This window comes from Hemitrygon akajei, chromosome 21 (genome assembly GCF_048418815.1).
Source record: "Hemitrygon akajei chromosome 21, sHemAka1.3, whole genome shotgun sequence".
NCBI classification, from domain to species: domain Eukaryota; kingdom Metazoa; phylum Chordata; class Chondrichthyes; order Myliobatiformes; family Dasyatidae; genus Hemitrygon; species Hemitrygon akajei.
The window spans coordinates 15,981,156-16,008,482 of record NC_133144.1 but is presented as its reverse complement, the minus strand read 5'-3'; the positions used below and the strand labels follow the sequence as shown (position 1 = coordinate 16,008,482).

Here is a 27,327-nt window from a genome sequence, read left to right as displayed (position 1 = left end):
CACAATAATAAACAAACACAATCTGCTTAAACTAATAACACACAAACAATTGTACTTTTCATGTCTTTATTGAACATATTCTTTAACCATTCACTGTCCAGGCTGGAAATAGTATGTGAATCCTTGTATTTAATAACTAGTAAAACCTCTTTTAGCAGCAATAACCTCCACCAAATGTTTCCTGTAGCTACTGATCAGGATTGTACAACAGCAAGGTGTAATTTTAGACCATTCCTCCGTACTAAACTGTTTCAGTTCATCAATATTTCTGGGATATCTTCTATGAAGAGTTCTCTTCAGGCCATGCCATAGCATCTCAATTGGGTTAAGGTCTGCGTTCTGACATGGCTATTCCAAAGCACGAATTTTCTTCTTAAACCAATATGCTGTAGATTTACTTTTTGTGTTTCAGATTATTGTCTTGTTGCATCATGCAACTTCTGTTAAGCTTCAGGTGATGACTGCTACCCTGACATTCTCCTGTAAAATGTCTTGATACAATTTCGTATTTATCATTCCCTCTGGTTGAAGGTGTCCAGGCCCTGAGGCAGCAAAGCAGCCCCAAACCATGATGCTCTTTGCACCATGCTTCACAGTTGGGATGAGATTTTGGTGTTGGTGTGTTGAAGCTACAAAGCAATAACAGAAATAATAAATCACAAAACTTCAGAATCAATTTGTTTACATTAATATCAATGAGAATTCATCCAAAATAAACTTGATATAAATGAACATCTTTGAAACTAAGTGAAAATAAATGTAAAAATCTTGTGGACTACAGCTTAGATGCATAAATTACTTGGAATGCCTTTTTTCCTCCAAACATAGCGGTGAAAGTTGTTTTGATTGAGGTGTGCATAAACAGAGCTTTCTTGAGAAGAGCAGGCTCTGGCAGTAACCTAACTCCATGTGCCTTTTTTAAAAATATAGCGCAGGGCCCCTCTACAATCCACACATCCAATCTCATCTCATTGATTGGAACATCTGACTCCAAATAGCTTTTGTAGAAAGCATTACCCCAGAAGTTCATTTACTTTTTTGAACCTAGATTGTGATCGTTTAAATGGTGTACTGATGAGAAGAAGTACAATCCTTTGTGTGTTGTTAGTTCAGGCAGATGGTATATATCTATTATGATTTAGATGACGATCAGACCACATTTTATGAGTAATTAATGCAGAAATGTAGGCAGTTGCAAAGGGTTCACAAGCTCTTTCTTGCAACTGTAGTTATTACTAGTAAAATCCGTTTATTTCCTGAGCAACCCTCTCACCACCCGCCAACCATCTTTTTTTCCCCCCTTTTTAAAGCATGCCTGAATTTCTCTCAATACTTGCTGTTTGCTTACTAGAACATTTTGCAGTTGTGGCATTACTTCAACTTGTATTCTAGATCTCTGGATCCGGATGATAATATTCTGTGAGCGTTTTTTTTTATTATTTTGTGTATGTCCATGACAGTTTAATAATTTGTGTGTAAGCAGCAGCAAGCAACAATCCCCCCTCCCCTCCACTGGCAAAAAAAAAGCATCAGCACCCGCCACCGAGCACTCAAACGTGAGCAAAGCAACAGCAAAGACACAGACTTGCAGTTATCCCAAAGACTACTCGTTCACCCGGTATTCGACATACCACAGGCTCTCACGCATAAGGGAGAGAGAGGTGTCTCCATTTCCCAGCGAGAAGGGAGACATACTAAACAACCCGCTGCTTTACAATGTTAGAAGTCTGTTGTGTCGCTCTTTCCGAGCTCTGTGCCCAAAGATCTCAGGAAAAATAGAGATATTAAAGATGGAAATAGAGCTGTTTCTAAAGATGCAAGCAAAGGTGTGCCATTATACGCCAATCTTATATATATCTGCATTCCTGGTCTAGATACCATTTTCTGCTCTGTAAACACTTCTTCCTTGAATAGATTTGGTTCTCGAACCCCCCCCCCCAAGTGAAATTGCCTAGAGGTTAAGCTAGTGTTATAAATTTTTACAGTAAAAGGTTATGTAAAATCAGGTTGGATAAAGAAAGCAACTATATTGAAAGTATTCTATATTAAAACTTGCATCATTATTGATTTATTATTGTAACATGTACCAAGTTACAAGTGGAAAAACTTGTCTTGCATACAATCCATACAGATCAACTCATTGCAATGATGCATTGAGGTAGTACAGGTAAAACAGTAACTGAGTGCAGAATAAAGGGTTACAGTGCCGAGCACATGCACAGTAAGGTGCAAGGTCACAACGAGATAGATTGTGAGATCAACAGTCCATCTTAATGTACTAGACAAACATTTAATAGTCTTAAAACAGCGGGGTGAAAGTTGTCCTTGAGCCTGGTGGCACGAGCTTCCAGATTTCTGTGTCTTCTCAAACAGGAGAGAATCTGCAGGTGCTGAGAAACCCAAGGCAATGCACACAAAATGCAGGAACTCAGCAGGCCAGGCAGCATCTGTGGGAAAGAGTAAACAGAACAATCTTCTGCCCAGTGGGAGGGGGATGAAAAATGAATGGCCAGCATGGGTGGGATGTTTGATCTTGCTGTCCACTTTACTAAGGCAGCGGGGTGTGCAGACGGAGCCCATGGAAGGGAAGTTGGTTTCCGTGATGTGCTGAGCTGTGAAGGATGCACATTCTGGTTTTTATTCATATTTGATACTTTGCTTTTTCAGGAGCACAGCAACGCCTTTTGCTCGTCACAGTATTTGCACTTAGTGTGCGTTACCACCCTGTTGATGTCTCCTTGGCAATCTCTAGTGGATTATTGAATGTATTGTCCCAGTTATGTGGCACTGACACTATGCTTGGACAGCCATTGCAGTTGATACAAAAGCCTGGTGTTTCACAGCTTAGCACAGCTTTGAAGGTTGCCAGTACCAGATTGCTTCAGATTCTAGCCATTACCACTGGGTAAGTATGATACTTGGTTTTCTTATCAGTAATCAAATATCATGGTTACATTAATCTGTAAGATCAGAACCAACTAGCCTAATGGTAACTGATGTGCCCAGTCAAGTAAATTACCGTTTGTACGCCGGCTGCCTTTGTTGTATATGTATGAGATATACATTGAAGTCTCCTACAGCCTTGCACACAAGCACTTGTCCCTATTCCTGCAGATTTAGTCTTGACACCTACAGCACTTTTCAACTCCTATAGATCTTAAATTGGCTCTTTATTATGATTTGCTGCCTGACCAATATTTCATTTCTTATTTTTATTTAGTGATACAGCGTGGAGTAGGCCCTTCCGCCCCGCCCCGCCCCAGCAACTCCACAACCCTGATTTTACCCTGACCTAATCACGGGACTATTTACAATGACCAATTAACCTACCCAGTACACCTTTGGACTGTGGGAGGAAACCAGAATGCTCAGGGAAATGCCCACGCATTCTACAGGGAGGATATACAGAGACTCCTCACAGAACGGTGCTGGAATTAAACTCCGAAATCTGGAAAGCCCTGAGCTTTAATAGCGTCACACTAACTGCTTCACTACCATGGCATCCATAGTACAGATGGTGTACGAAAGGCAGTTTAGTTGATTAGGCACATCAGTTAGATTAGGTTGAAACTAACTGTGAGCTATGGGCCACAGTATAACCTTGAAGCATTGTAACAGAATTTGTAAAAATTCACTTGTTGGTGTCCGTACCTTAATTGTAGTAAGCTGCCATCTTCGGCTGTATTTTAACCTCTTTTTAGCCAGATCTCTGAGCTCATATTTACTTACTGTAGTTGCTTGCCGTTGAAGATCCCTTCTGCTCATCCAAAAGTTGTTTATCAGACAAAGTGCAAAATCTGTCAGGTTTTAAAATGTTCTTAAAATGTGCTTACCTTTTGGTTTCCTGCTGGACCTCGAGTGACATACATCTTGCAGGCTGGTCTCGCATTGGAATTCAGAAGTCAGGGAGATGCCATCTTGTTCAGCCTGTGGATTCACTGTTGAGTGCAGGGGTTGAGCACGGGTGCACTGAGCTGAGGACTGATAATGCATTCTGCCAAGTCCCTCAAGTTATGCCATTCACAGTTTGCATATGTAGCCTGATTCCATTCCATTTGGGGTGTAGTGGTTAGCATGACATGGTTACAGCATGGGTGTTCTGGAGTTCATTCTAGTGCTGTCCCCCTGTGACCGCGTGGATTTCCTCCTGGTGCTCTGCTTTCCTCCGCCATTCCAAAGACGCACCAGTTGGTAGATTAATTGGTGATTGTAAACTATCCTGTGATTAGGCCCGGGTTAAGAAGGTGGATTGCTGGGCAGTGCTGGAAAAGCCTGTTCTGTGCTGTATCTGTAAATAAGTCTTTGATTGAAAAAGTATATGCATGTAAGTAGCTTATTTTCCTTTAGAAATACAGAAATATAGTAAAATGATTAATTTCTAGATGTTTAAGGTTTTTTTAAGTGCACATTATTTTTGATTTGGTAGTTTTAAAATTATTTGAACTTTTTAAAAGTTTATGATAATAAGACAACTTTAAAAACAGTTAAAATCACTTCTACTATCAGTGTTGCCATCATCTACAAACTTCAGTAACTTACAAACATCCTGGAATATTATTCCACGGCATTTTCAGGTACCAAATGTGAGACATAATCTTTTATTCGAGCTGAATTATTTACAGTGAATTTTCAAAACAGAGTTGAGAGGAAGATTGTATCCCAAATTTTGAAACAATATGACAATGAAATAACTTAGAGGGAAAAGTGGGGGGGTTGAAGATGGAATAGTAGCTTGCAAGAATGTTTTTTTTTGGTCAATGTTTTTTTTTGAGAAGTTAAAGACTGGTTGTAATCATCACTTTTCCCAACTGTTTTTATGCCATGGAACCCTACATTTAATCGAAGGGGGTTTGTGGACCCCTGATTTAGAAGAATAACCTGATTATTTACTGACATATAATGCCTCTACTAACAGACATGAATCAGTAGCATTCTACTGAGGGGGGTGGGAAGAGGGAAAGGGATGGATTCACTGATTTGCGTTCATTTGCTAGACTTGGATCTATGTGTCCATGTTGTCAGATGTTATATGAGAAATATTTTTCCCTATCACCGCATTCCATCGTCTTCCCTCCCACATCCTTAGAATATCTCCATTGGCAATTTGCCAAAGCACTGACACTGACCAAAGCAATCTGCCAATTCACACCATTGCTGTGCCTCAGAAAGCCATTGGGCAGTATGATTATATAATGAACATCAAAAATATTTCTTTGCATTATTTCACGTTTGCTATTCTGTTTCTTTTATGCGTTATTCTTGCAGAACTTACGCAGACAGGCTAAACCCTAAGGTGGTTCAGTCTTTATTAGACCTGTTGTGCAGTCAGCTGAAGAATCTACTCTCTCAGGTCGGAGTGCAACTTACACCCTTGCATGGAAGTAGAGAAAACAAATTACATGAGACCAGCGAAACTGAAGATACCAAAGATTTTAAAGGTATGAAGCATACATCGGTTTGCAGCACATATTAAAATTAAAGGGCAGTGTGTACTGTATAATACCATATGGAAATTACACCACTCTTCAAATTCTTCATACTGTGGCCTTTAAGATCAAAGATCTCAATACATTTGAGTTGGTAATGCACTGTATTTATTGGTACTGGCTTATTATTGTAACATGACTGAAATGCTTGCATAGGGTTTATACAGATCAAATTGATGCACAGTAAGTACATTGAGCTACAATAACAATGCAGAATAAGGTGTGACAGCTACAGAGAAAGTGCAGTGCAGGTAAATGCTGAAATGCAAGATCATAATGAGATAGATTGTGAGGCCAAGAGTCTATCTTATCATACAGGAGGTCTGTTCAAGAGTCTGATAACTGGAATAGATAGATAGATAGATAGATACTTTATTCATCCCCATGGGGAAATTCAACATTTTTTCCAATGTCCCATACACTTGTTGTAGCAAAAACTCATTACATACAATACTTAACTCAGTAATAATATGATATGCATCTAAATCACTAACTCAAAAAGCATTAATAATAGCTTTAAAAAAAAAGTTCTTAAGTCCTGGCAGTTGAATTGTAAAGCCTAATGGCATTGGGGAGTATTGACCTCTTCATCCTGTCTGAGGAGCATTGCATCGACAGTAACCTGTCGCTGAAACTGCTTCTCTGTCTCTGGATGGTGCTATGTAGAGGATGTTCAGGGTTTTCCATAATTGACCGTAGCCTACTCAGCGCCCTTCGCTCAGCTACCGATGATAAACTCTCCAGTACGTGCCCTTTGTATCTGCTGCCCATGGGAAGGGGAGGAGGGAGAATGTCAGGGGTGGGTGGCATGTTTAATTCTACTGGCTGCTTTACTAAGACTGCAACAAGTATAGACAGAGAACAGAGAGGGGAGGTTAGTTCCTGTGATTTGCAGAGCTGTTTCCACAACCCTCTGCAGCTTTGTGTGATCACAAGCAAAGCATTTGTTATGCATCCAGACAGAGTTGGTAAGAGTTGAAGGGGACATGCCAAACCTTCTGTTTTTTTTGAGATGAGAATTTACCAGAGCAGTCGGCACACTCAGTCAGAGATAGGGAGGCCATGCAGACACCACACAGAAAGCATCAGCAGTACGGTTGCAGTGGTTAGCGCAACGCTTCACAGTACCAGTGACCCGTGTTCAATTCCCACCATTTTTGTACATTCCTCCATGTGCTCTGGTTTCCCCTCTCATTCCAAAAATGTACCAGTCGGTGGGTTAATTGGCCATTGTAAATTGTCCCATGATTAGGCTAGGATTAAATCGGGGTACTGTATTGCTGGGCAACATGGCTCAGAGCTGGGAGGGACTGTTCCTCACTATCTCAATAAAAAAAATACATAAATAAACTTCTTTAGGAAGTTGAGGCATTGGTGATCTTTCTTGGCAGGATATTGAGGCATTGTTGATCAGGACAGGATATTGGTAATGTTTATACTAGGAACTTGAAGCTCTCAACACTGTTGATGTAAACAGGAGCATAGGCGCATTTTTTCTGTAACCCTGTGGTATTCCTCTGGGTGCTGTGATCTCTGCCATTGTTTCGAAGATGTGGGGTCTGATGGGTTAATTGCTGCTGTAAATTGCCCCCCCCCCCCCGGGTTATTTAGGTGAGTGTAGAACCTGAGAGATGTTGATGGGAATGTGGGAAGAATGAAACGTTAGTCTAAATGAGCGTTCAGTGGTTCACATGGACTCTGGCGGCCAAAGGACCTATTTCTGTGACTCCATCTGATTTTTGAGAGAGCCTGTATGAAATCCTTAACACGTAGTGGATTCTAATTTCTCCCATGCAAATTTTCTGGAACCATTCCTTTTAGCAAAGCAATGTTAAATTGGAGATCTTGAAATGAGCAATTTTGACTAATACTTTATTTCTGGCTAAACTTCTCTTCGGTATTCAATTTCTTCTCTAGCCAGTTGGAACCAGTGTGCAGTGGAGATGATCCCTACATCTGCCCAATGGTCAAATTTAACAAAGGTGTCACTTTAAATAAGTAGCTCTAAAATTATGTCTTCTGATATTTCTTCCCCAGAATTAGGTAAATATTCATTAGGTATTGAAATTTCTGAAAATTAAAGGCTAAAGGCTCAAAAAGAAGTAATTTGAAATAGAACTGCCGAGCCTGATAATCTTTAAAACTGAACGTATTTGCTCTGCAGTTTCTGAAAGACATTTTTGGAAAACATTTCATAAATGGACTTTAATAAGTTGAAAGGTGCACTAAATGCATTATGGGTATGTTGGTCCAGTGTATTCCTATGGATGGAAATTGGTGTCGTTCATTACACTGTAAAATAGGTTGATATATTGCAGACACCTAACTCAGAGGGTACATTAGAGTAAACATTCGTAAATCAAAGAATGCACGTAACGTTACTTCCTTCTCCCCCAACAGATAAATTGTTGATTCCCTTCTAGGTTCTGTAAACTTCCCAGTCATTTCTTAGATGCACAGGTTACTAACACAAGCCTTTTACTTTTCAGCAATTCTTCGAAAACAGCATACAGCAGAGCTGCAGCTGGGAGATTTTCTTGTTTTCCTACGTAGAGTTGTTTCCTCAAAAGCTATCCAATCAAAAATGGCCTCGCCTAAGTGGACTGAAGTACTACTTAATATTGCTGCCCAGAAATACTTCTCAGGTACACAACTTCTTTTCTAAGATCTTGATGAATTGCTCAGTACTCACGACACTGAAACACAATAGCACTGGAGAATCTCTTGTGTTTTACGTGGCCAGTCCTTTCCTCAGAAGAAATGGTTGGGAATTTCTGCAAAGAAACTGCATTGCTGCAGCATTTTGTGCCTGAGTCCTGGTAATTACAGCTGTTGTACCAGATGGTTTGCATGCATTCAGAAAAACATTTTAAAGTGATTATTTTGGATCCATAACAAAATGCACGTGATGTACGAAAGATATGCCTGTAATGTAGGCTGAGGGGCAGGGAGCAGGGTTTCAGATTTCTGGATTATTGGGATCTCTTCTGTGGGAGGTATGATCTGTACAAAAAGGATGGGTTACAGCTGAACCTGAGGGGGGCCAGTATGCATGCAGGCAAGTTTGCTAGAGCTGTTGAGGAAGGTTTAAACTAAGCTGGCAGGGGGATGGGAACCGGACTGATAGGGCTGAGGATGGGGCAGTTGGTATGCAAGATGATGCAGTGTGTGGTGAGACCATGACGGAGGACAGATGACAGGCAAAACTGCAGTCAGTGGGTTGAGTTGAATTGTAACATGGGGCTGAATTGAAAAGGATGATGAATACAGGGCTGGTGATATATTTGAATGCACGTAGTATGTGGAATAAGGTAGATGATCTTGTAGTGTCATTAGAAATTGACAGGTTGTAGAGTTGTGGCTGAAAGAAGATCATAATTGGGAGCTTAACATCCTAGTGTACACATTGCATCAAAAGGTCAGGTAGGTAGACGGGGGTGGTTTGGCCCAGTTGGTAATAAATGAAATAAAATCCTTGGGGAGAAGTGACGTAGGATCGGAAGATGTAGAACCCCTGTGGGTAGAATTAAGAAACTGGACAGTAAAAAGACCATGATGGGAGTTGTATACGGGCTGTTGAACAGTAGCCAGGATGTAGAAAGTAAACTTCAACCAGAATAGAAAAGGCACGTAATAAGGACAAAGGTACAGTATTCACTGAGGTTTTCAATATCAGGGTAGATCATTAAATGACGGTTTCATCCACTGTCAGTTTCTAGCTGTGGAAACCAAGGTCTCCAGCCCATAACTAACACTAATGTTGCATGACATGAATAAGCTCCATCTGCTTAATGTTTTGTCACCTGGTTGACCAGTTGGTTAGTTTGAAAACCTTGACTTAAATTAACCATGCTATTTAATAAATTTTAATAGATTTTTAAAAACCTTAAAAATGTTAAAAGATGTGAGTGAGTTAACTATAATTTCAAAACATATAAACTATTTGAGATCTGTCTGGATACATTGTGTTAGGGGAACTAGAAAATAGGGAGTATTTGGATTTAAGGAAGGTACTTCATTAGGCTACATGCATGTTGCACAAAATTGGGATATCAGAATTTGGGGAATATGTTAGCAAGGGTGCAGGCAGTCAGCAGAGCACAAAAAGCTATGTTCATTTTTGGAATGGCTGCGCGGAGGGCAGGGAAAGGTAGCTGGCGTAAGAATCTGCTCACATGACTGGACAATTGGTAAATTAATTTATTGTCACACGTACTGAGGCAGAACGACAAACGTCCATACAGGTCATTTCATCACATTAGTGCATTGAGGCAATACATGGGAAAAGCAACAGTTGCATGCAGACTATAGTAACATACACATAATGCTGGAGGAACTCAGCAGGTAGGGCAGCATCTATGGAGGGGAATAAACAGTCGGCGTATTGGGCTGAGACCCTCCTTCAGAACTGGAAAGGAAAGGAAACCAGAATGAAAAAATGTGTGGAAGAAGAAGGAAGTTAGCTAGAATTTGATAGGTGATTTGCAGTTCCACTGCGAAGTCTCCTACCCTGATGAAGTTTAAATCTTCTCATCCACGGAAGTTCAGTGAGACCCTCTCTCACTGATGTTGGACAACGTGCAGTGAGGGAAGAGTTTAATTATTATCAATTTTAATTAGCCTCAAAGCCGACACTTGTGTAGAAATGAGAGATAAGTAAATCAAGGGATGTGAAGAAAGTGATAAAGTAATATTGCTCAAGTTCTGCATTATATTGTGATACACCTGCATGGTGGTGCAGGCTCCTGTTTCTTCTGAATAGCAAATATAATTGTTGTGCAACCAAATCAACATGGATTACACACTTTAAAAAAGTTTCCAGATCAGAATTTAGTTTCACATTGCAATATAAAACAATTAAAAGATTGTACTGTTGATTGCAATGAAAGATTTTGTGTATGATGGCCAGTCACATTGATGCAGTGCTTAAAGGTTCAAATTTATTTAATAGCATGGTCAAAGGTTCAAAAGTCCAATTTAATGTCAGAGAAATGTATACAATATACATCCTGAAATGCTTTTTCTTCACAACATCCATGAAAGCAGAGGGGTGCCCCAAAGAATGAACGACAGTTAAACGTAAGAACCCCAAGGTCCCCCCCAGCTCCCCCCTCCCGCACGTAAGCGGCAGCGAGCAACAATCCCCCTTCCCTCCACCAGCAAAAAAAAAGCATCAGCACCCACCATCGAGCACTCAAACGTGAGCAAAGCAACAGCAAAGACACAGACTTGCAGTTATCCCAAAGACTTCGTGTTTCACCCGGCATTCGACATACCACAGGCTCTCTCTCTCTCCCCTTAATAAGGGAGAAGGGGGTGTCGCCATCTGACTGTATTTCGTACAAATCTCTCTCAGTTCCTGAATTTATTGATGCACATTCCTTCACCTTAGAAAAATAATATTAAATAGAATGTCAATACTGCGTTTTGTTGAACAGGTGTCCCACTGGCTGGGAACCTAAGAACGAGGCTACTGGCCCTTCATGTTCTGGAAGCAGTGTTGCCTGCCTGTGAGTCGAGCGTGGAAGATGATCAGATGATACAGGTAAACAACGTACTTAGAGGAATTCTGTTCTTGAAGCCATAAAAAATTTTGTTAGACGTGCTGCTGCAAGGTCCTATGTTGATTTTATTCCTCTTGCTGTCTTATCGGTTAATGTAAGAATTTGTTAATGGATTTATTTATAGAAAGATGATTAGTATAGACAATTAACTAAAGTTCAGGCACGCAATGTTTCCTGTGTGTACTTATTCCTTTTACAGGTCGTGGAACACCTTTTCTTGCTCATCTCGAATTGCATGTGGGAGGCCCCCCTTGCCCAGTCAAAACCTACAGTTCAAGTCAAAGAGAAGGAACAGGTGAAATTACAGGTAGCAGAGCCTACATGTTCTTTTAACGGTTATGAAGAACAGTGGGGATTTCCTTTGTTGCCTAATGAATTGTTAGGTGTATTTAAAATTAGTCTGAATTAGACAAAATGTAAAGCACTGAATGGAAAACTGGAAGAGCAATAAGGACACATTGGAGGAAAAGGAAATTGAGTTAAATGAATGCCACATGAAATAATTGGAACTGAATATTGGGGGTGGAAAATGACAGGTATGTCTGCAATGTTGGGAGCCATATGAATTCTAACTCCTTGAATCTGTACTCTGTGTGGATGCTAGCCAGTGGCAAATGTAAAGCCATATTAAAAAGGACAAATACAGAGACTGGAAAATGACTGTTTTCAGGTTAGATTCTTAATTGACAATATTTACTTAAAAACTAAGATAAGCAAATACTTTGAAATATAAATTGGAGGAGAATTAATTAGCAAAAAACTGAGTTGAAAATGGTAAAATTAACTCAAAACAATGTGAAATACAAAACATTACATCAAAGTTCAGGACCAATTTGTTGATGATTTTCATATCTTTACGACTTTTGAACTAAAGTATTTAACAATACACGGATTCCAGCGGGTCTGTTAAACATTTTAAAGGTTAATGCCTGTGCTTTAAAGTTATTAGTAGTAAGAAAGGCACCATCTTCAACTTTTGGTTACTCTGAGTTGGATATGGTGGCCCCTACTTACAAGGTGACTGAGGGGGAATGTGATCTCTTCCTACCAACTGGGACATTAGAAATGTGTACAGCAGGTTGTATAGAATTTAATGATTGATGATGAGAGAATGAGAAATTGCAGTGGAGTGGTAGGAGAATAGAACACTGGTATTGGGAGGGAAGAAGAGAAGGGAGTGACAGCAAGACACAGAAGTGAGATATCCACACTTGTGGGAGCTGAGCATGGAATTCCAAGCGCTCCATCCCAGACAACATTCTGATGAATCTCCTCTGCGCATTTCCCAGTTTCAGATTTTCCATATATTTTGGTGACTGCATCACGGACTGGTATGGACTCATCAATCCCTAAAATAGAAAATCCTAAAAAGCAGTTGATACGACTCAGTCCATCATGGGTAAACCCTCCCCACAGTGATCACATCTACATGGAGCATTGTCACAGGAATGCAGCATCCATCATCAGGGTCCCCCACCACCCAGGTCAAGCTCTCGTCTTGCTGCTGCCATCAGGAAGATGGTACAAGAGCCTCAGGAACAGTTATTACCCCTCAGTCATCAGTGTCCTCAACTAGAGGGGATAACTTCACTCAACTTCACTTTCCCCATCACTGCCACAAACTGTGGACTTACTTTCAAGGATTCTTCATCTTGTGTTCGTGCTACTTATTGCTTATTATTTTTATTATTATTTCTTTTCTTTTCTTTCTTTTTGTATTTGCACAGTTTGTTGTCTTTTGCCCCTGGTTGACCAATCTGTTGGTGAGGTCTTTCATTGATTCTGTTATGGTTATTGGATTTATTGACTTTGCCTGCAAGAAAATGAATCTCAGGGTTATATATGTACTTTGGAAATTAATTTTCTTTGATCTGCACACAGTGCTCCACTGTTTCACATAGTTGGAGTAGGGCCTCTCTGCTCTTGTGTTCAAAGTCCTAACTAATGAAGACCAGTATCTTATAAGCTTCCTTAACTACGTTATTTGTCTGTGTTGCACCTTCAAGGATATTTAGTCTTGCACACCAAATTCCCTCCATTCTTCAGGACTTTCATGGTATATGTCCTATCTTCATTAATGCTGCCAAAATGCGTCACCTGTCACTTACCAGGATTAATCTCCAACTCTCATTTATCTGCCCATTTCACCAGCACATCAGTCATCAACATTAGCCTTAACCCAACTACTTTCCACTCCATCAACAACTCCACCAATCTTCATGTCATCTCTATACTTACTGATCACGCCACTTGCATCCACATCCAATTGTAGCCTCAGTTGGTCGGGGTCAACAAATATGCAAGCCAACGCAATACGATATAGAGAGCAAGCTGTTCTCTCTGCAGCAGGCTCCCCTTTTCCTGATGAATGCAAAGGAATGGTGGAGACTAATAATAGTTTGGCATTAATAGCATCAGAGGAGTTGCCAGTCATCATTAAACTCACCGTGGGGCTGCCTTATTGATTCCAGCTCCAGATTTTACCTCAGGGTTTATTCCTGAAGCCCTCCTCATAGCCAAAAGGCAGTGGAAGTTTGAGATCAGAGTTTTCCTTCTCTTAGATGAGCTGCCAACCATGGCTGATGAAGCACAACTGCCCACACCAACTCGTTTTAAAGTGGCAGTAACCTGCCTTTGCCCCTTCTCTTGTTAGTAGAAATGGTTCTTCTGGGCTTAGTAGCTTCACATGAACACCAGATGCTGGACTTGGTTGTCAGAGGCTATTTAAGACACACACCACTGCGAGCATTTAATAGGTAGCAGCTTATCCCCACTACCTCCCCCCCCCCCCCCCCCACTGACCCACCCAGCTATGACAACCTTAAGGAACCACATCCAAATTATACAAACAGCAAGTGTCCTAGTACTGATCTTTGTACATCGCTGGTCACAGGCATCTAATCACAATCTTCTGACTTCTATTGCTGTGCCAATTTTAAGATCTATTTTGCCAACTTGCTTTGGATCACATAAACCCTCACCAATCTCCGATGTGGGATTTACCTCCTCAAAAACCAATTCAGTCAGATTGGTCAGTCAAGATCTACCCTTGGCAAAGCTATACTGACTATCTTTAATTCCTGCTTTTGATCCTTTATCCCACCTGCCCCTCAGAATCTTATCCAACAATTACTCTACTACTGATATTAGGCTCACATGTCTGCAATTATCAGCCTTTTCCCTGTTGCCCTCCTTGAAGAAGGGGATCACAACTACCAACCTCTACTCCAGGGCGACATGGTAGCATAGTGTTTAGTGCATTACTTTACAGTGCCTGTGATCACTGGAATTAGTTCCTGCCCTTGCCTGTCAGGAGTTTGTACGTTCTCCCTGTGACCACGTGGGCTTCCGCCAGCTGCTCCAGTTTCCTCGCACGTTCCAAAAATGTACAGTTAGGGTTAATGAGTTGTGAAGATGCTATGATGGTGCCAGAGACATAATCCACTGATTTGATCTGATGCAAACGACACACTTCACTAAATGTTTCAATGTACATGTGACAAATAAGGCTGATCTCTTGATCCCGTGTGATCAATGGAGATTTAAAAATCTCACCTGGAGCCTCGGCAATCTAGTTATTGACTAGTTAGGAGATTGTGCCAGAAAAACAAAAGCCTGCAAGCCCATTTGGATTTGACCATGTCCCCTGAAACCCCGTCTATAACTTTTCAAACCAAAATGGTTTGAAATGAGGGTCACATTTAAAAGTTGGTAAATTGGTTTATTATTGTCACATATTGCCAGGTATGGTGGAGAAGCTGTACACTGTTCATAGAAATCAGTTCATCACAGTGGTGCACTGAGGCAGTGCAAGGTGAAACAATAAGAGTGCAGAATAAAGTGTTACCTTACAGAAAAAGTAAGATAGATAGACAGGGACAAGGTCATAGCAGGAGACACTCAGTGACCTCTTCATTAGATAAACCTGTACACCTCCGTGTTAGTGCCAATATCTAATCAGCCTATCATGTGGCAGCAACTCAGTACATAAAAGCATGCAGACATGGTCAAGAGGGTTTAGTTAGTATTCAGACCAGACATCAGAGTGGGGAAGAAATATGATTTAAGGCTGACTTTGACTGTGGAATTATTGTTGGTGCCAGACAGGGTGGTTTGAGTATCTTAGAAACTGCCAATCTCTTTGGATATTTCATACGCAATAGTCTAGAGGTAGTCTAGAGTTTAGAGGGTGAAACAAGAAAGAAAGAAAATTAAGTGAATGGCCATTCTGTGGGCAAAAATGCCTTATTAATGAGGGAGGTCAGAGGAGAATGGCCAAACTGGTTCAGGCTGACAGGAAGGCAATATTAATTCTCATAACCTTGCATTACAACAATTATGTGGCAAAGAACATCTCTGAATGCACAACATGTTGAATCTTGAAGAAGATGGGCTACAGAAGCAGAAGACCACAATCATGCACTCAATGGCCACTTTATTAAGTGCAGAAGATACCCAATTACTACTGAGTGTAGATTGTAAGGACAAGAGTACACCTTATCATACTAGGGAAGCATCCAACAATCTGGGGTATAGCACTGGGTTAGAAGCTGTCGTTGAGCCTGATGCTATGGGCTTTCAAGCTTTTTGTATCTTCCACCCAGTGGGAGTGGGGAGAAGATAGAACGTCCAGAGTGGGTGGGACCTTTGACTATGCCCGGTGCTTTACTGAGGTAGTGAGAGCTACAGAATGAGTCCGTGGAAGGGAGGCTGGTTTCGGTGATGTGCTGAGCTGTGTTTTCAACTCTCTGTAGAGTCGTGGGTTGCCGTACTAAGCTGTGATGTATTTGAGTATGATGCTTTTTAGGATGCAAACACTCTTGACAAGAACGTGTACTGTGTTTAACCATAAAGTCGAAGCAGTTAAGCATCAATAGTTGTCACTGAGGCAGGCTGTTTCCCACGTCTTGATATTTAAGCACTGTCCCTCTTCCATCGCCCAGGCAATTAGAGTTTTCCCCGGAAAGACAGATTAACTTGAGTTATATAAATCTGTCCTGTTGTAGAAATATTGTTGCCTCGATACTGTATATATGTGACAAGTTCTCAGATGCTGGAAATCCAAAGCAACTCTCAAAGAGCTCCAGGAACTCAGCAGGTCAGGCAGCATTAGTGGAAATGAATAAACAGTCAATGCTTTTGAGCCAAGTCATTTTTTGTGTTACTGTACATATGATGTGCAATTATTCTTTAATGTGACAAGCTTGCTAAATGAATTTTTTAATTGCAACTCTTACTAGAAGCAGGGGGAAGTAGAAGAAGAAGATGAAAATCTTCCTATCCAGGAGGTCTCCTTTGATCCTGAGAAAACCCAGTGTTGTGTGGTAGAGAATGGACAAGTTCTGACCCATGGGAGTGGTGGCAAGGGCTATGGTCTAGCATCAACAGGGATTGCTTCTGGATGCTATCATTGGAAGGTATGTCTTAATTGAATGCTGAAATTGTAAAATATTTATTTAAATGCAAATAATTTTGAATTCTATCTCCATTTAAATGGGTACATTACATTGTGTGTTTTTAATGTATATTTCTGGGATATTATACACTCCAAATTTTTTTTCTAGTTTTATATAGTGAAAGAAAATAGAGGTAATGAAGGCACATGTGTCGGAGTATCTCGCTGGCCTGTGCACGATTTCAACCATCGGACTACCTCGGACATGTGGCTGTACAGGGCTTACAGTGGTAACCTTTACCACAATGGTGAACAGACACTGACCCTCTTCAGTTTTACTCAAGGAGACTATGTAACATGTGTCTTGGATATGGAGGCCAGGACAATTTCCTTTGGGAAAAATGGAGAGGTAAGCACTCCCTAAATGTTCTTGGTGGATAAAACCTTAAAATTTATTTCATGCCAGTGAAAGCATTTTACTATTAAAAAAAAAATCCCCAGAGCCCAGACATTTATAAAGGAGGATCACATTTTAGATTTGCATATCTTAACATTTAAAAAACAATAGTTGCAAGAGTTGGTCATTTGTCATTTCAAGTTTGTTTTGTCATTCAGTGTGGTCATGGCTGATCATCTAACTCAATATCGTGTTCAACTTTCTCTCTGTATCCCTTTAAATTTGATATCCCTTTTAAAAAGTCCAACTGCTTTGACTATATTTATGATTTGGCTTTACCTTCCTTCTGTGTATTCCATAGCTTCACCACTATCTTGGAGAAGAAACTTCTTCTCATCTCACTCCTAATTCTTTCTCCTCTATCTTCTGTGATCCTCTGGCCTTCAATAATCTAATGTTTCCAGTCCTGTTAAAATTGTGAAGGTCATGTTGAGGCTCCTTTTAGTCTATTAAACTCTAGTCAATATAGGATTAACTGACTCAATTTCTGTTAAGTCAGTCCTGCTTTCTTAGGAATTGGTTTTGTGCTGAGATTTTAATAATCTTCCACAATTAGTAAAGTATACTCATCAGTTGCAGGTCTTGAATTCCCAAATTATTGACCAGGTAGGATGACTTCCAGGTTTATCCTTTCTCCAGAACCTATTCTACCAACTGAGCATTTATTAAGCCAGTGTGGCTGGTTCAATTGTGTCTCCCCTAGCTGAATAGTCTTTTTGAAGTCTGTAAAGATGGTAGAACAGATTGGAAGCTTTGAGTCAAAGTATACAATGATTCCATACATTAGTGTGGTATTAAGATTGCTTCCAGCTGCAATGATGTGCCTGCTTTATTTCAAAGTGTAGTATGTGTAGGACATAAAGGTCTAGAGAGCTGAGAATTCCAATAATATTCAATAATAATTTTTGTGCAGACAAACAGTACACTGGCATCTTGTAACTTTCAGTCTGGATACTACTGTGTCTAGATCTTGATACAGTTAACATGGAGAGGATGCTTCCTATAGTGGGAGAGTCTAGAACCAGAGGGAACAGCCTTGGAAATGGAAGGATGTTCCTTTAGTACAGATATAAGGGGGAATTTCTTTAGCCAGAGGGTGATGAATCTATGGAATTAATTGCCACAGACAGCTATGGAGGCCAAGTCATTGAGTATATTTAAAGTTGAGGTCGATAGCTTCTTGATACGCAAGTTTGTTGAAGTTACTGGAAGAAGGCAGGAGAATGGGGTTGAAAGGGAAAATAAATCAGCTATGATTGAATGGTAGAGCAGACATGATGGGTCAGTTAACATAATTCTGCTCTTCATGTCTTATGGTCTTACTGGCATTTAATTATTTGATGTGCTAGTTCTGCTGGAAATAGCTTATGGAAAAAGTTCCAATTTTTTGCTGTTTGCGAAGTTTACTTTAGCAGCTTTTCTTAATTAACCTCATTTTCTTTCCTTTTTTAGGAGCCGAAGTTAGCTTTTGAAGATGTGGATGCAGCAGAACTGTACCCCTGTGTCATGTTTTACAGCAGTAATCCTGGTGAAAAGGTAAAGAGGTTTTCTCCATGGACAGACATTGTGTGCTGGTGTTTCTCACAATAAGTTAAATGAAAAGTATTTTAGAATGATAGGCAAAATGCTGTATGAAACAGAGAATGTTAACCACCAGATAGTGATTGTGTTGGATCCAGATTGGATAAGATGTTAAAATGTCACACCTGGACCCAACCCACCCACTTCCCAGCTTTTGTCTTCTTGCATGGTCCTTCAGGTCAAGAGTACAAGAAAATAAGAGCAGGGGAAGGACATCAAGCCCTTTGAGCCTGCCCTCTGTTGTTGGCCTCAGTTCCTCTTCTGTGTCATTTCTCCATAACTCCTTTGTTGCTTGATCTATCAAATATTAATCTACTTCCTCATTACTCCCAATGATTCAGCTTCTTACCATTCTGTATATATGTCAGTTTTAAAAGACTGCTCTCATATAGTTATGTCCTGTTATTTAACTTCCCAGTGGTGAAAACATTTCAACGTCCATGCTCTTAGTCCCCTTAAGATCTTGTATGTTTGAATAAGGTCACCCCTCGCTCTTCTAAACTCTTCAGGATAACTTGCTTCCACTATAGCTCTGTAGGGTCTTAGAAAACTGTTAATGTCAATGTGTAACCAATGGAGATGGTCATTCATGGGCCAGAGGGTGGTTAAAGGGGTGAGAAATGGAGTGTCTGAGGTGATACACTCCTTAGGCTGTTTGTCTTGGGATTTTATGCAATGCTGATGCATAGAGTTCTTGGTTCCATCCTGAATAGTCCTTCTCTTTGAGCTGTAGTGAACCAGTGCTTCCAGAAGTTCTGGCCCTGGGCATGTGGGTGATGTGGCCTGCCTAACCTAGTGAATAAAATGAAACCAGCATGGGAGAGTTGCTGATATTGGTTTACTTAACAAGCCATGCATTTACAGGGTTCTGCCAAAGTAGCATCAATAACTGTGTAGCTGTTCTCAATGTTGGTAGTTAAATTATCAAGCGTCTGAGGAGGGCACATTAGGCAGAAAATGGTGTTGGGTAGACTGATGGGACTGAAGGCTGATAAATCCCCAGGGCCTGATGGTCTGCATCCCAGGGTACTTAAGGAGGTGGCTCTAGAAATTGTGGACGCATTGGTAATCATTTTCCAATGTTCTATAGATTCAGGATCAGTTCCTGAGGATTGGAGGGTAGCAAATGTTATCCCACTTTTTAAGAAAGGAGGGGGAGAGAAAACAGGGAATTATAGACCAGTTAGCCTGACATCAGTGGTGGGGAAGAATCTGGAGTCAATTATAAAAGATGAAATAGTGGCACATTTGGTTAGCAGTAACAGGATCGGTCCAAGTCAGCATGGATTTACGAAGGGGAAATCATGCTTGACTAATCTTCTGGAATTTTTTGAGGATGTAACTATGAAAATGGACAAGGGAGAACCAGTGGATGTAGTGTACCTGGACTTTCAGAAAGCTTTTGATAAGGTCCCACATAGGAGATTAGTGGGCAAAATTAGAGCACATGGTATTGGGGGTAGGATACAAACATGGATAGAAAATTGGTTGGCAGACAGAAAACAAAGAGTAGGGATTAACGGGTCCTTTTCAGAACGGCAGGCAGTGACTAGTGGGGTACCGCAAGGCTCGGTGCTGGGACCGCAGCTGTTTACAATATACATGAATGATCTAGATGAAGGGATTAACATTAGCAAATTTGCAGATGACACAAAGCTGGGTGGCATTGTGAAATATGAGGAGGATGTTAGGAGAATGCAGGGTGACTTGGACAGGTTGGATGAGTGGGCAGATGCATGGCAGATGCAGTTTAATGTGGATAAATGTGAGGTTATCCACTTTTGGTGGCAAGAACAGGAAGGCAGATTACTATCTGAATGGTGTCAAGTTAGGAAAAGGGGAAGTACAATGAGATCTAGGTGTTCTTGTACATCAGTCAATGAAAGTAAGCATGCAGGTACAGCAGGCAGTGAAGAAAGCTAATGGCATGTTGGCCTTCATAACAAGGGGAGTTGAGTATAGGAGCAAAAAGGTCCTTCTGCAGTTGTACAGGGCCCTGGTGAGACCCCACCTGGAGTATTGTGTGCAGTTTTGGTCTCCAAATCTGAGGAAGGACGTTCTTGCTATTGAGGGAGTGCAGTGTACGTTCACGAAGTTGATTCTCAGGATGGCGGGACTGTCATATTTTGAAAGATTGGAGCGACTGGGCTTGTATACATTGGAATTTAGAAGGATAAGAGGGGATCTAATTGAGACATATAAGATTATTAAGGGATTGGACATGCTATAGGCAGGATACATGTTCCCGATGTTGGGGGAGTCCAGAACCAGAGGCTACAGTTTAAGAATAAGGGGTAGACCATTTAGAACGGAGTTCAGGAAAAACTTTTTCACCCAGAGAGTTGTGGATCTATGGAGTGCTCTGCCTCAGAAGGCAGTGGAGGCCAACTCTCTGGATACTTACAAGAAAGAGTTAGATAGAGCTGTTAAAGATGCGGAGTCAAGGGATATGGGGAGAAGGCAGGAACGGAGTACTGATTGTGGATGATCAGCCATGATCACATTGAATGGCATTGCTGGCTTGAAGGGCCGAATGGCCTGCTCCTGAACCTATTGTCTATTGTCTATTGACAGGATCACTTCTACCTGCAGGCCATGAGCTTTATACTTAAGAACTTTTTTTTTTTTTTTAAAGCTATTATTAATGCTTTTTGAGTTAGTGATTTAGATGCATATCATATTATTACTGAGTTAAGTATTGTATGTAATGAGTTTTTGCTACAACAAGTGTATGGGACATTGGAAAAAAATGCTGAATTTCCCCATGGGGATGAATAAAGTATCTATCTATCTATCTATCTATCTATCTATCTACTGTACTTAAACTCTTGATCTTCAGAAACTTTTCCTCAAGTGCTTAGGTACTGAAGGTGAATTTCTAATTGGTGTCTGCCTTCAATAAGGTCTTATTTTGCCCTTGTATAATCTGGTGGCAGTACTGTTCAGCAGTTTGGTAGAGAATCATTATTCTGCAAGTATTAAGGTCCATGGTTTTGTAAGCATAAATGAGTGTGTCAGTGATGTCCTGGAGTTTGGTACCTGAATTGCACGCATGTGATTAAAATATCCTTAGCAACAGCTAAGGTGCAGGAGGATAATTAAAGTTGTTGCATTTTTAAGAAACGCTATAAGAATATGCCAGAAAATTGGGCTGGTGAGCCTGACATCAGTAAGTTATTGGAGGATATTCTAAGGAATTGAAACATAAATATTTGGATAGACAGGGACTGATTAGGGGTAGTCAACATAACTTTGTGCATGGTAGGTCATGTCTAACCAATCTTAGAGTTTTTTGAGGCTATTACCTGGAAAGTTGATGGAGGCAAGACAGTGGATGTGGTTTAAATGGACTTTGACGTGGTCCCACATGGGAGGTTGGTTAAATTGTTTCATTCACTTGACATTCAGGATGAGGTAGTAAATTGGATTAGACATTAGCTTCGCGGGAGAAGCTGGAGATGGTTGCCTCTTTGACTGGAGGCCTGTGACTAGGGATCGGCGCTGGGTCTGTTGTTGTTTGTCATACATGTCTGATCTGGATGATAATGTAGTAAACTGCATCAGCAAATTTGTGTATGACACCAAGATTGAGGGCGTAGTGGACAGTGAGGAAGGTTATCAAAGTTTGCATCGGGATCTGGATCAGCTGGAAAAACGGCAGATCAAACAATGCAGAAAAGTATAAGGTATTGCACTTTGGGAGGACAAACCAGGGCAGAACTTGCACAGTGAGCAGTAGGGTACTGAGGATTGTGGGAAAGCAGAAGTATCTGGGAATGCAGATCAATAGTTCCTTGAAATTGGCGTTACAGGTCATAAAGAGAGCCTTTGACACTTGGCCTTCATAAATCAAAGGATTGAGTATAGGTGTTAGAATGTTATTTTGAAGTTATGTAAGACATTGGTAAGGCCTAATTTGCAGTTTGTGTGCAGTTCTGGTCACCTGTCTGCAGGAAAGATGTCAAGAAGGTTGAAGGAGTGCAGGGAAAATTTACATTGATGTTGCCAGGACTTCAGGACTTGAGTTGCAAGGAAAGGTTGAATAGGTGAGAAATTTGTTCCCTAGAATGTAGCAGAATGAGGGATGATTTGTGATAGAAATCAAAATTATGAGGGTAGGGTAGATATAAGCAGACTTTTTCCACTGAGGTTGGGTAGAACTAGAACTAGAGGTCATGGTTTAAGGGAACATGAAGGGAGACTTCACACAGTAGATGGCCAGCAGAAATGGTAGATATGGGTTCAGTTTCAGCATTTAAGAGAAATTTGGGTAGATACATGGATGGGAGGAATATGGATGGCTATTGTACAGATGATGGTTGATGAGACTAGGCAGATTAATAGTTTGTACAGACAAGATGGGCCGAAGAGCCTGTTTTTGTGCTGTAATGTTCTATGACTCTATAACTCAGCAAGTGAGAAAGCATCTATGTTGAGGGGTTTTGACCCAAAATGCCATCTGTTGAGTACCCTCTATCAATGTTGCCTGATTTGCTGAGTTCCTCCAGAATTTTGTGTGTGCTATTAAAAGTAGTACACATTTTCTCCCTAGTTAGTGGTGCACCAATGTTTTTAACTGCAGTGCAAGTTTTCTTGATCATCATTACTAAGGTTAGTTTGTGTTTTTCTTTCTTCCCCAAGTTCCAGATTATGAAAAGAATTTAACTTCTGTAACTGCTGTGGTGGAATTGGAAGTCTGATCTCTTGGTTGCTAATGTGATAATTTGGTTTCTGTGTCACAACCATGCCTTCTATAACTGATGCTTCTGTACATTCTAATATAGAAGCTATTACAAATTCAATGTAAGATTTTAAAACTTCGCAATCAGACTGATTGCGTATGCATGAAAAAATATGTATGACGTTTAATTTATTCTGTTTGAATTTGACTTTGTGTATCCAGGTTAAAATATGTGAAATGCAAATGCGAGGAACACCCAGGGATTTACTGCCCGGTGATCCTATCTGTAGCCCAGTAGCTACTGTACTGGCAGAGGCCACCATCCAGCTGATCCGCATTTTGCATCGTACAGATAAGTGGACTTACTGTATAAATAAAAATATGATGGAGCGTTTACAGAAGGTCAAATCATGCATTAAAGAGGTCAGCCAGAAACTGAAAAAGAGTCGTTCTGTGCAAAGCAGGGAGGAGCATGAGGTGAAGGAAGAGAGCAAGGATGATGAAAAAGCCAAGCATAACAAGCATGGCTTGGCTGAGCTTACAGAAATCCAGCTGAGGACTCTGTGCACTGAGGTATGGCCAGTGCTGGCAGTAATTGGTGGCGTGGATACCGGTCTTCGAGTTGGAGGCAGATGCATTCACAAGCAAACAGGAAGACATGCTACTCTTTTAGGTGTAGTCAAGGAAGGGAGCACTTCAGCCAAGGTGCAGTGGGATGATGCTGAAATAACAATAAGGTAGGTACAGGTTTTCAGTCAAATTAGCTAATTTGTATAGTTACTAGTTATTGTAGTGGCTATACTGCTTTCTCCCTCTTGTGCAAATTCATATGTTATTAATCGGCCAGCTCATGGGAGTTAGAGACAGTTGTTTTAACTATAATTTTAGCAGTAGCATACAGCAGAAAATGATACTGAAGTGTATAATGTTTTTTTTTTAAGTGATACTGGTTTTTAAAAAAGTGCTTTCTGGTGCGTATGTTCAGAAAAGTTCACCAATCTTGCTCTGCAAAGAGGTGGTCTCAGTGGAGAGCCACAGTGCAGAAAGTTCAAATGATAAATTCAATACCACTGGTTTTAAAGCCTCATCTTTCCTTTAAATACTCTTGTCCACTGAAAAGTATGGAACAGTGGACAAAGTCCAAAACAAAAGATGACCACAAAATATATTTTGAACATATTCACAATATATAAATTTAAAGTGTAGGTAGTCTTGTATAAGTTTGTAGCTGGTTGTTTAGTTTTACAACTGAGCTTTCAAATCTTTTCCTCAATGTTTGAATGCAGCATGTGGCTATTTTTACTGGAACAGACATGTCCTCCATTGTTTTTGAGGTGAATGAATATCTTCCATCACAGTATTGTCACAAGTAGGGTTTGTTGTTGTACTGAAGGCTCTCCAGTGAGAAAACCCATTACAGGCAACCCCCATGTTACAGCCATTCAGAAATTGAAAATTCACCCTTTCAGTTTTCATAAATCCACAACCCAAAAATATGAGATACAAAATACAAAAATCAGTCTTACAGTGTGTATATGAGTAAATCAATACAAAAATTAGTATTTTGTAACTATTTTGATGCATGTGCAGGTGGCACTGGTTTGCCTTCTGAAAAATTACATTATGGGTCATTGTAGGAATGTAAAGCCCGCTTCCCCCCCCCCCCCACCCCCATAACACGGTGGTCATCTGTATGTCTTGTGCAGAATGAATCAAAAAGAGATGTAGCAGAGAAACTAGACCTTTGGTCCACAGTCATAATGACGACCTTTAAGCACCCACTTTTAGAGTAGTCCTACCCTCATCCTACATTATTCTCTCCACAATCCCATCAACTGCCTGCGCCCCCAGTTTCTACAACTCATCTGCACACTAGGGTAATTTACACTGGCCAATTTACTCTGTTGCAGATATGGAAACGCACTCCAGGTTCATGAACACAACCCACTCAGGAAATACATTGTCATAATTGACTTCACATTGGATAGTTTGTGGGGAGTAGATCAAGTCCAAAACGGTAAACTCAATTTCAACCCCAGACAACAGTCTCGATGACTTCACAGCATTTATAAAGCATCAAAGCAACACTTAAATAGACTTAGACTGATGATGGTTTGGAAACAAGGAATACCCCTTTCAATATATGAAATTGATAAGTTATTTGAAACCCACCACTTAATGTACCCCGGTATATGAAGTTACACTTAGCGGATTTCAAATGTTACAGAAATGAAAGTCTTTTCATTGGCAAAGCTGTTTCCTTGAGTTCCAGTTTGGATCAAATGTCACTTTTTTTTTTCTTCTCTGGGATCTAAAAGATGCATCTGGATATTTGTGTATATAGTACAATTGTAAAATAGATTGAGATAGCAGAGAGATTTTTTTTTACGGGATTGCTTATGATTCCAATTTTAATTTGGAGATGTGAATACTGATTGCTGTTAAGTATCTGATAACTGCCCTAATTTTAATTGCTATAATCCTGTAGTCATTTTTGTTTGTATGATAAATCTACTGTTAGTTGTTTCTAGCATTGTTGTTGAATTAATGGTCATTTAAGTCTGCAATCCTAATTTTGTAAATTTGTGCATTATGAGCTTATGTTTCCACTTACCATTGTCTCTCCTCTCCTCTCAAGTGAATTTAGTAATTTCTTTCTACACTATTCTGACTCATAAACTTCATTCCTTTCTGCATCCATGTGCTTCTGTAACAGCATAGTCTTGTGTACATTCCTCTTGTCTATCCCTCACTTCTTCCTGTGTCATTCTGAATCTGATTAAAGCTTCCCAACTTCTTGGTCACCCAGTGACACGCCTCTCTACAACTTGGAACCCTGTGATCCACTGCCTTTCGATGTGTCGCGATTCCGTGGGCTGACAGCTTCTCTGCTGCTGGATCTCATGTATCTGACCGGCATCCATGAAGATGGAGCCAAACAGAGTGCTAGAAGGCATGAGAAAAAGCACAGGCACGAATCTGAAGACAAAACAGAATTGGAGCAGAAACCTGAGGCAGACACTACTAAAGAAGCCATTGATCAGCGAGCAATAACACAGACTTCTGAGGAAACTAAAGGTTTTATGCAATGTGGTGCTTCCAGTTCACGATCAGAAAATGACATATCAACTTGCACTATGGACTCTGTGCATCTCAGTTTGGATTCTCATCAGCATTTGCTAGAGGGAAAACGAAAGCTGCACGAGCACTTTCTCAGAAATCATGACTTGGTTCAGTCAGAAATCCGAGCTGTTCAGTTGTCTTACCTCTATCTTGGTGCTATGAAGACCCTTAGTGCTCTGTTAAGCTGCAGTAAGTATGCAGAACTGCTGCTGATCCCGAAAGTGTTAACTGAGAATGGCCACAACTCGGACTGTGCTGGCTCGCCGGTTCTTCAGGATGACACGGAAATGCGATCTGCCCTCCAGTTTCTGATGCGCCACATGGTGAAGCGGGCTGTCATGCGCTCGCCAATTAAGAGAGCTCTGGGGCTGTCTGATCTGGAGCGTGCGCAGGCCGTGATTTATAAACTGATTGTGAACTCATTGCTGGATGACCACTGTGGTGGAAAAGCTAAACAAGGTATGTCTGTTCAGTGTTAATGGATAACTAGACCGCTGTTGATGGTTTAGTCGTTCAGTAATGATTGTCCTCCTGTTCTAGTTGCATGCTTATTAATTAATGTGCTGAGCGACTGAGTTATAGGGAAAAGTTTGATAGGTTAGAATTTTATTCCTTGGAGAGGCAATCCTATAGAGGTGTATAAGGGGCATAGATAGGGTGAATGCACACAGTTTTCTTCCCAGGGTTGGGGAATCGAGAAATAGAGGGCATAGCTTTAAGGTGAGGGAGAAAGATTAAAGGGGAACTTGAGAGACAATTTTTTTAAAAAACATAAATGGTGGTATACATATGGAATGAGCTGCCTGATAAGTGATAAAGGTGGGCCAGTAGGACTTTTAAAAGGCACTTGGACAGATACATGTATGGGAAAGATTTAAAAGATTATGACCAAATGTAGGCAAATGGACCAGCTTGAATGGTCACTATGGGGTGTATTAGTTGGGCCAAAAGGCCTGTTTCTATGCTGTAAGAATGATAGAATTGTAGAAATCTACAGCACATTACAGGCCCTTTGCCCCACAATGTTGTGCTGACCATGT

The 27,327-nt window shown here is 40.6% G+C and overlaps 1 protein-coding gene and 1 long non-coding RNA gene across 13 annotated transcripts in view; one reads left to right on the top strand and one right to left on the bottom strand.

Annotated features, from left to right (window-relative positions):
* herc1 (HECT and RLD domain containing E3 ubiquitin protein ligase family member 1) overlaps window positions 1-27,327 on the top strand; it is a 262,328-nt gene that overhangs the window by 137,791 nt on the left and 97,210 nt on the right. For 7 of the 11 annotated variants that reach the window (XM_073024866.1, XM_073024869.1, XM_073024868.1 and 4 more), the window contains 10 exons: window positions 2,668-2,905; window positions 5,266-5,438; window positions 7,976-8,131; window positions 10,925-11,031; window positions 11,250-11,357; window positions 16,291-16,467; window positions 16,615-16,854; window positions 18,355-18,438; window positions 23,387-23,901; window positions 25,950-26,746. In XM_073024866.1, the coding sequence (XP_072880967.1) occupies window positions 2,668-2,905; window positions 5,266-5,438; window positions 7,976-8,131; window positions 10,925-11,031; window positions 11,250-11,357; window positions 16,291-16,467; window positions 16,615-16,854; window positions 18,355-18,438; window positions 23,387-23,901; window positions 25,950-26,746 (2,595 nt within the window). The remainder of the gene's footprint in view (window positions 1-2,667; window positions 2,906-5,265; window positions 5,439-7,975; window positions 8,132-10,924; window positions 11,032-11,249; window positions 11,358-16,290; window positions 16,468-16,614; window positions 16,855-18,354; window positions 18,439-23,386; window positions 23,902-25,949; window positions 26,747-27,327) is intronic. The other 4 variants (XM_073024862.1, XM_073024861.1, XM_073024859.1 and 1 more) reach the window with 4 other exon arrangements.
* On the bottom strand, window positions 50-26,557 carry LOC140714104 (uncharacterized). Of its 2 annotated transcripts, XR_012095830.1 has the most exons (4): window positions 26,431-26,543; window positions 10,671-10,873; window positions 3,834-4,300; window positions 50-629 (listed from the first exon to the last, which is right to left on the bottom strand). It is a non-coding gene; the product is annotated as an uncharacterized lncRNA (long non-coding RNA). The 2 variants fall into 2 exon arrangements; XR_012095829.1 differs by lacking the exon at window positions 10,671-10,873 and having other exon boundaries at window positions 26,431-26,557.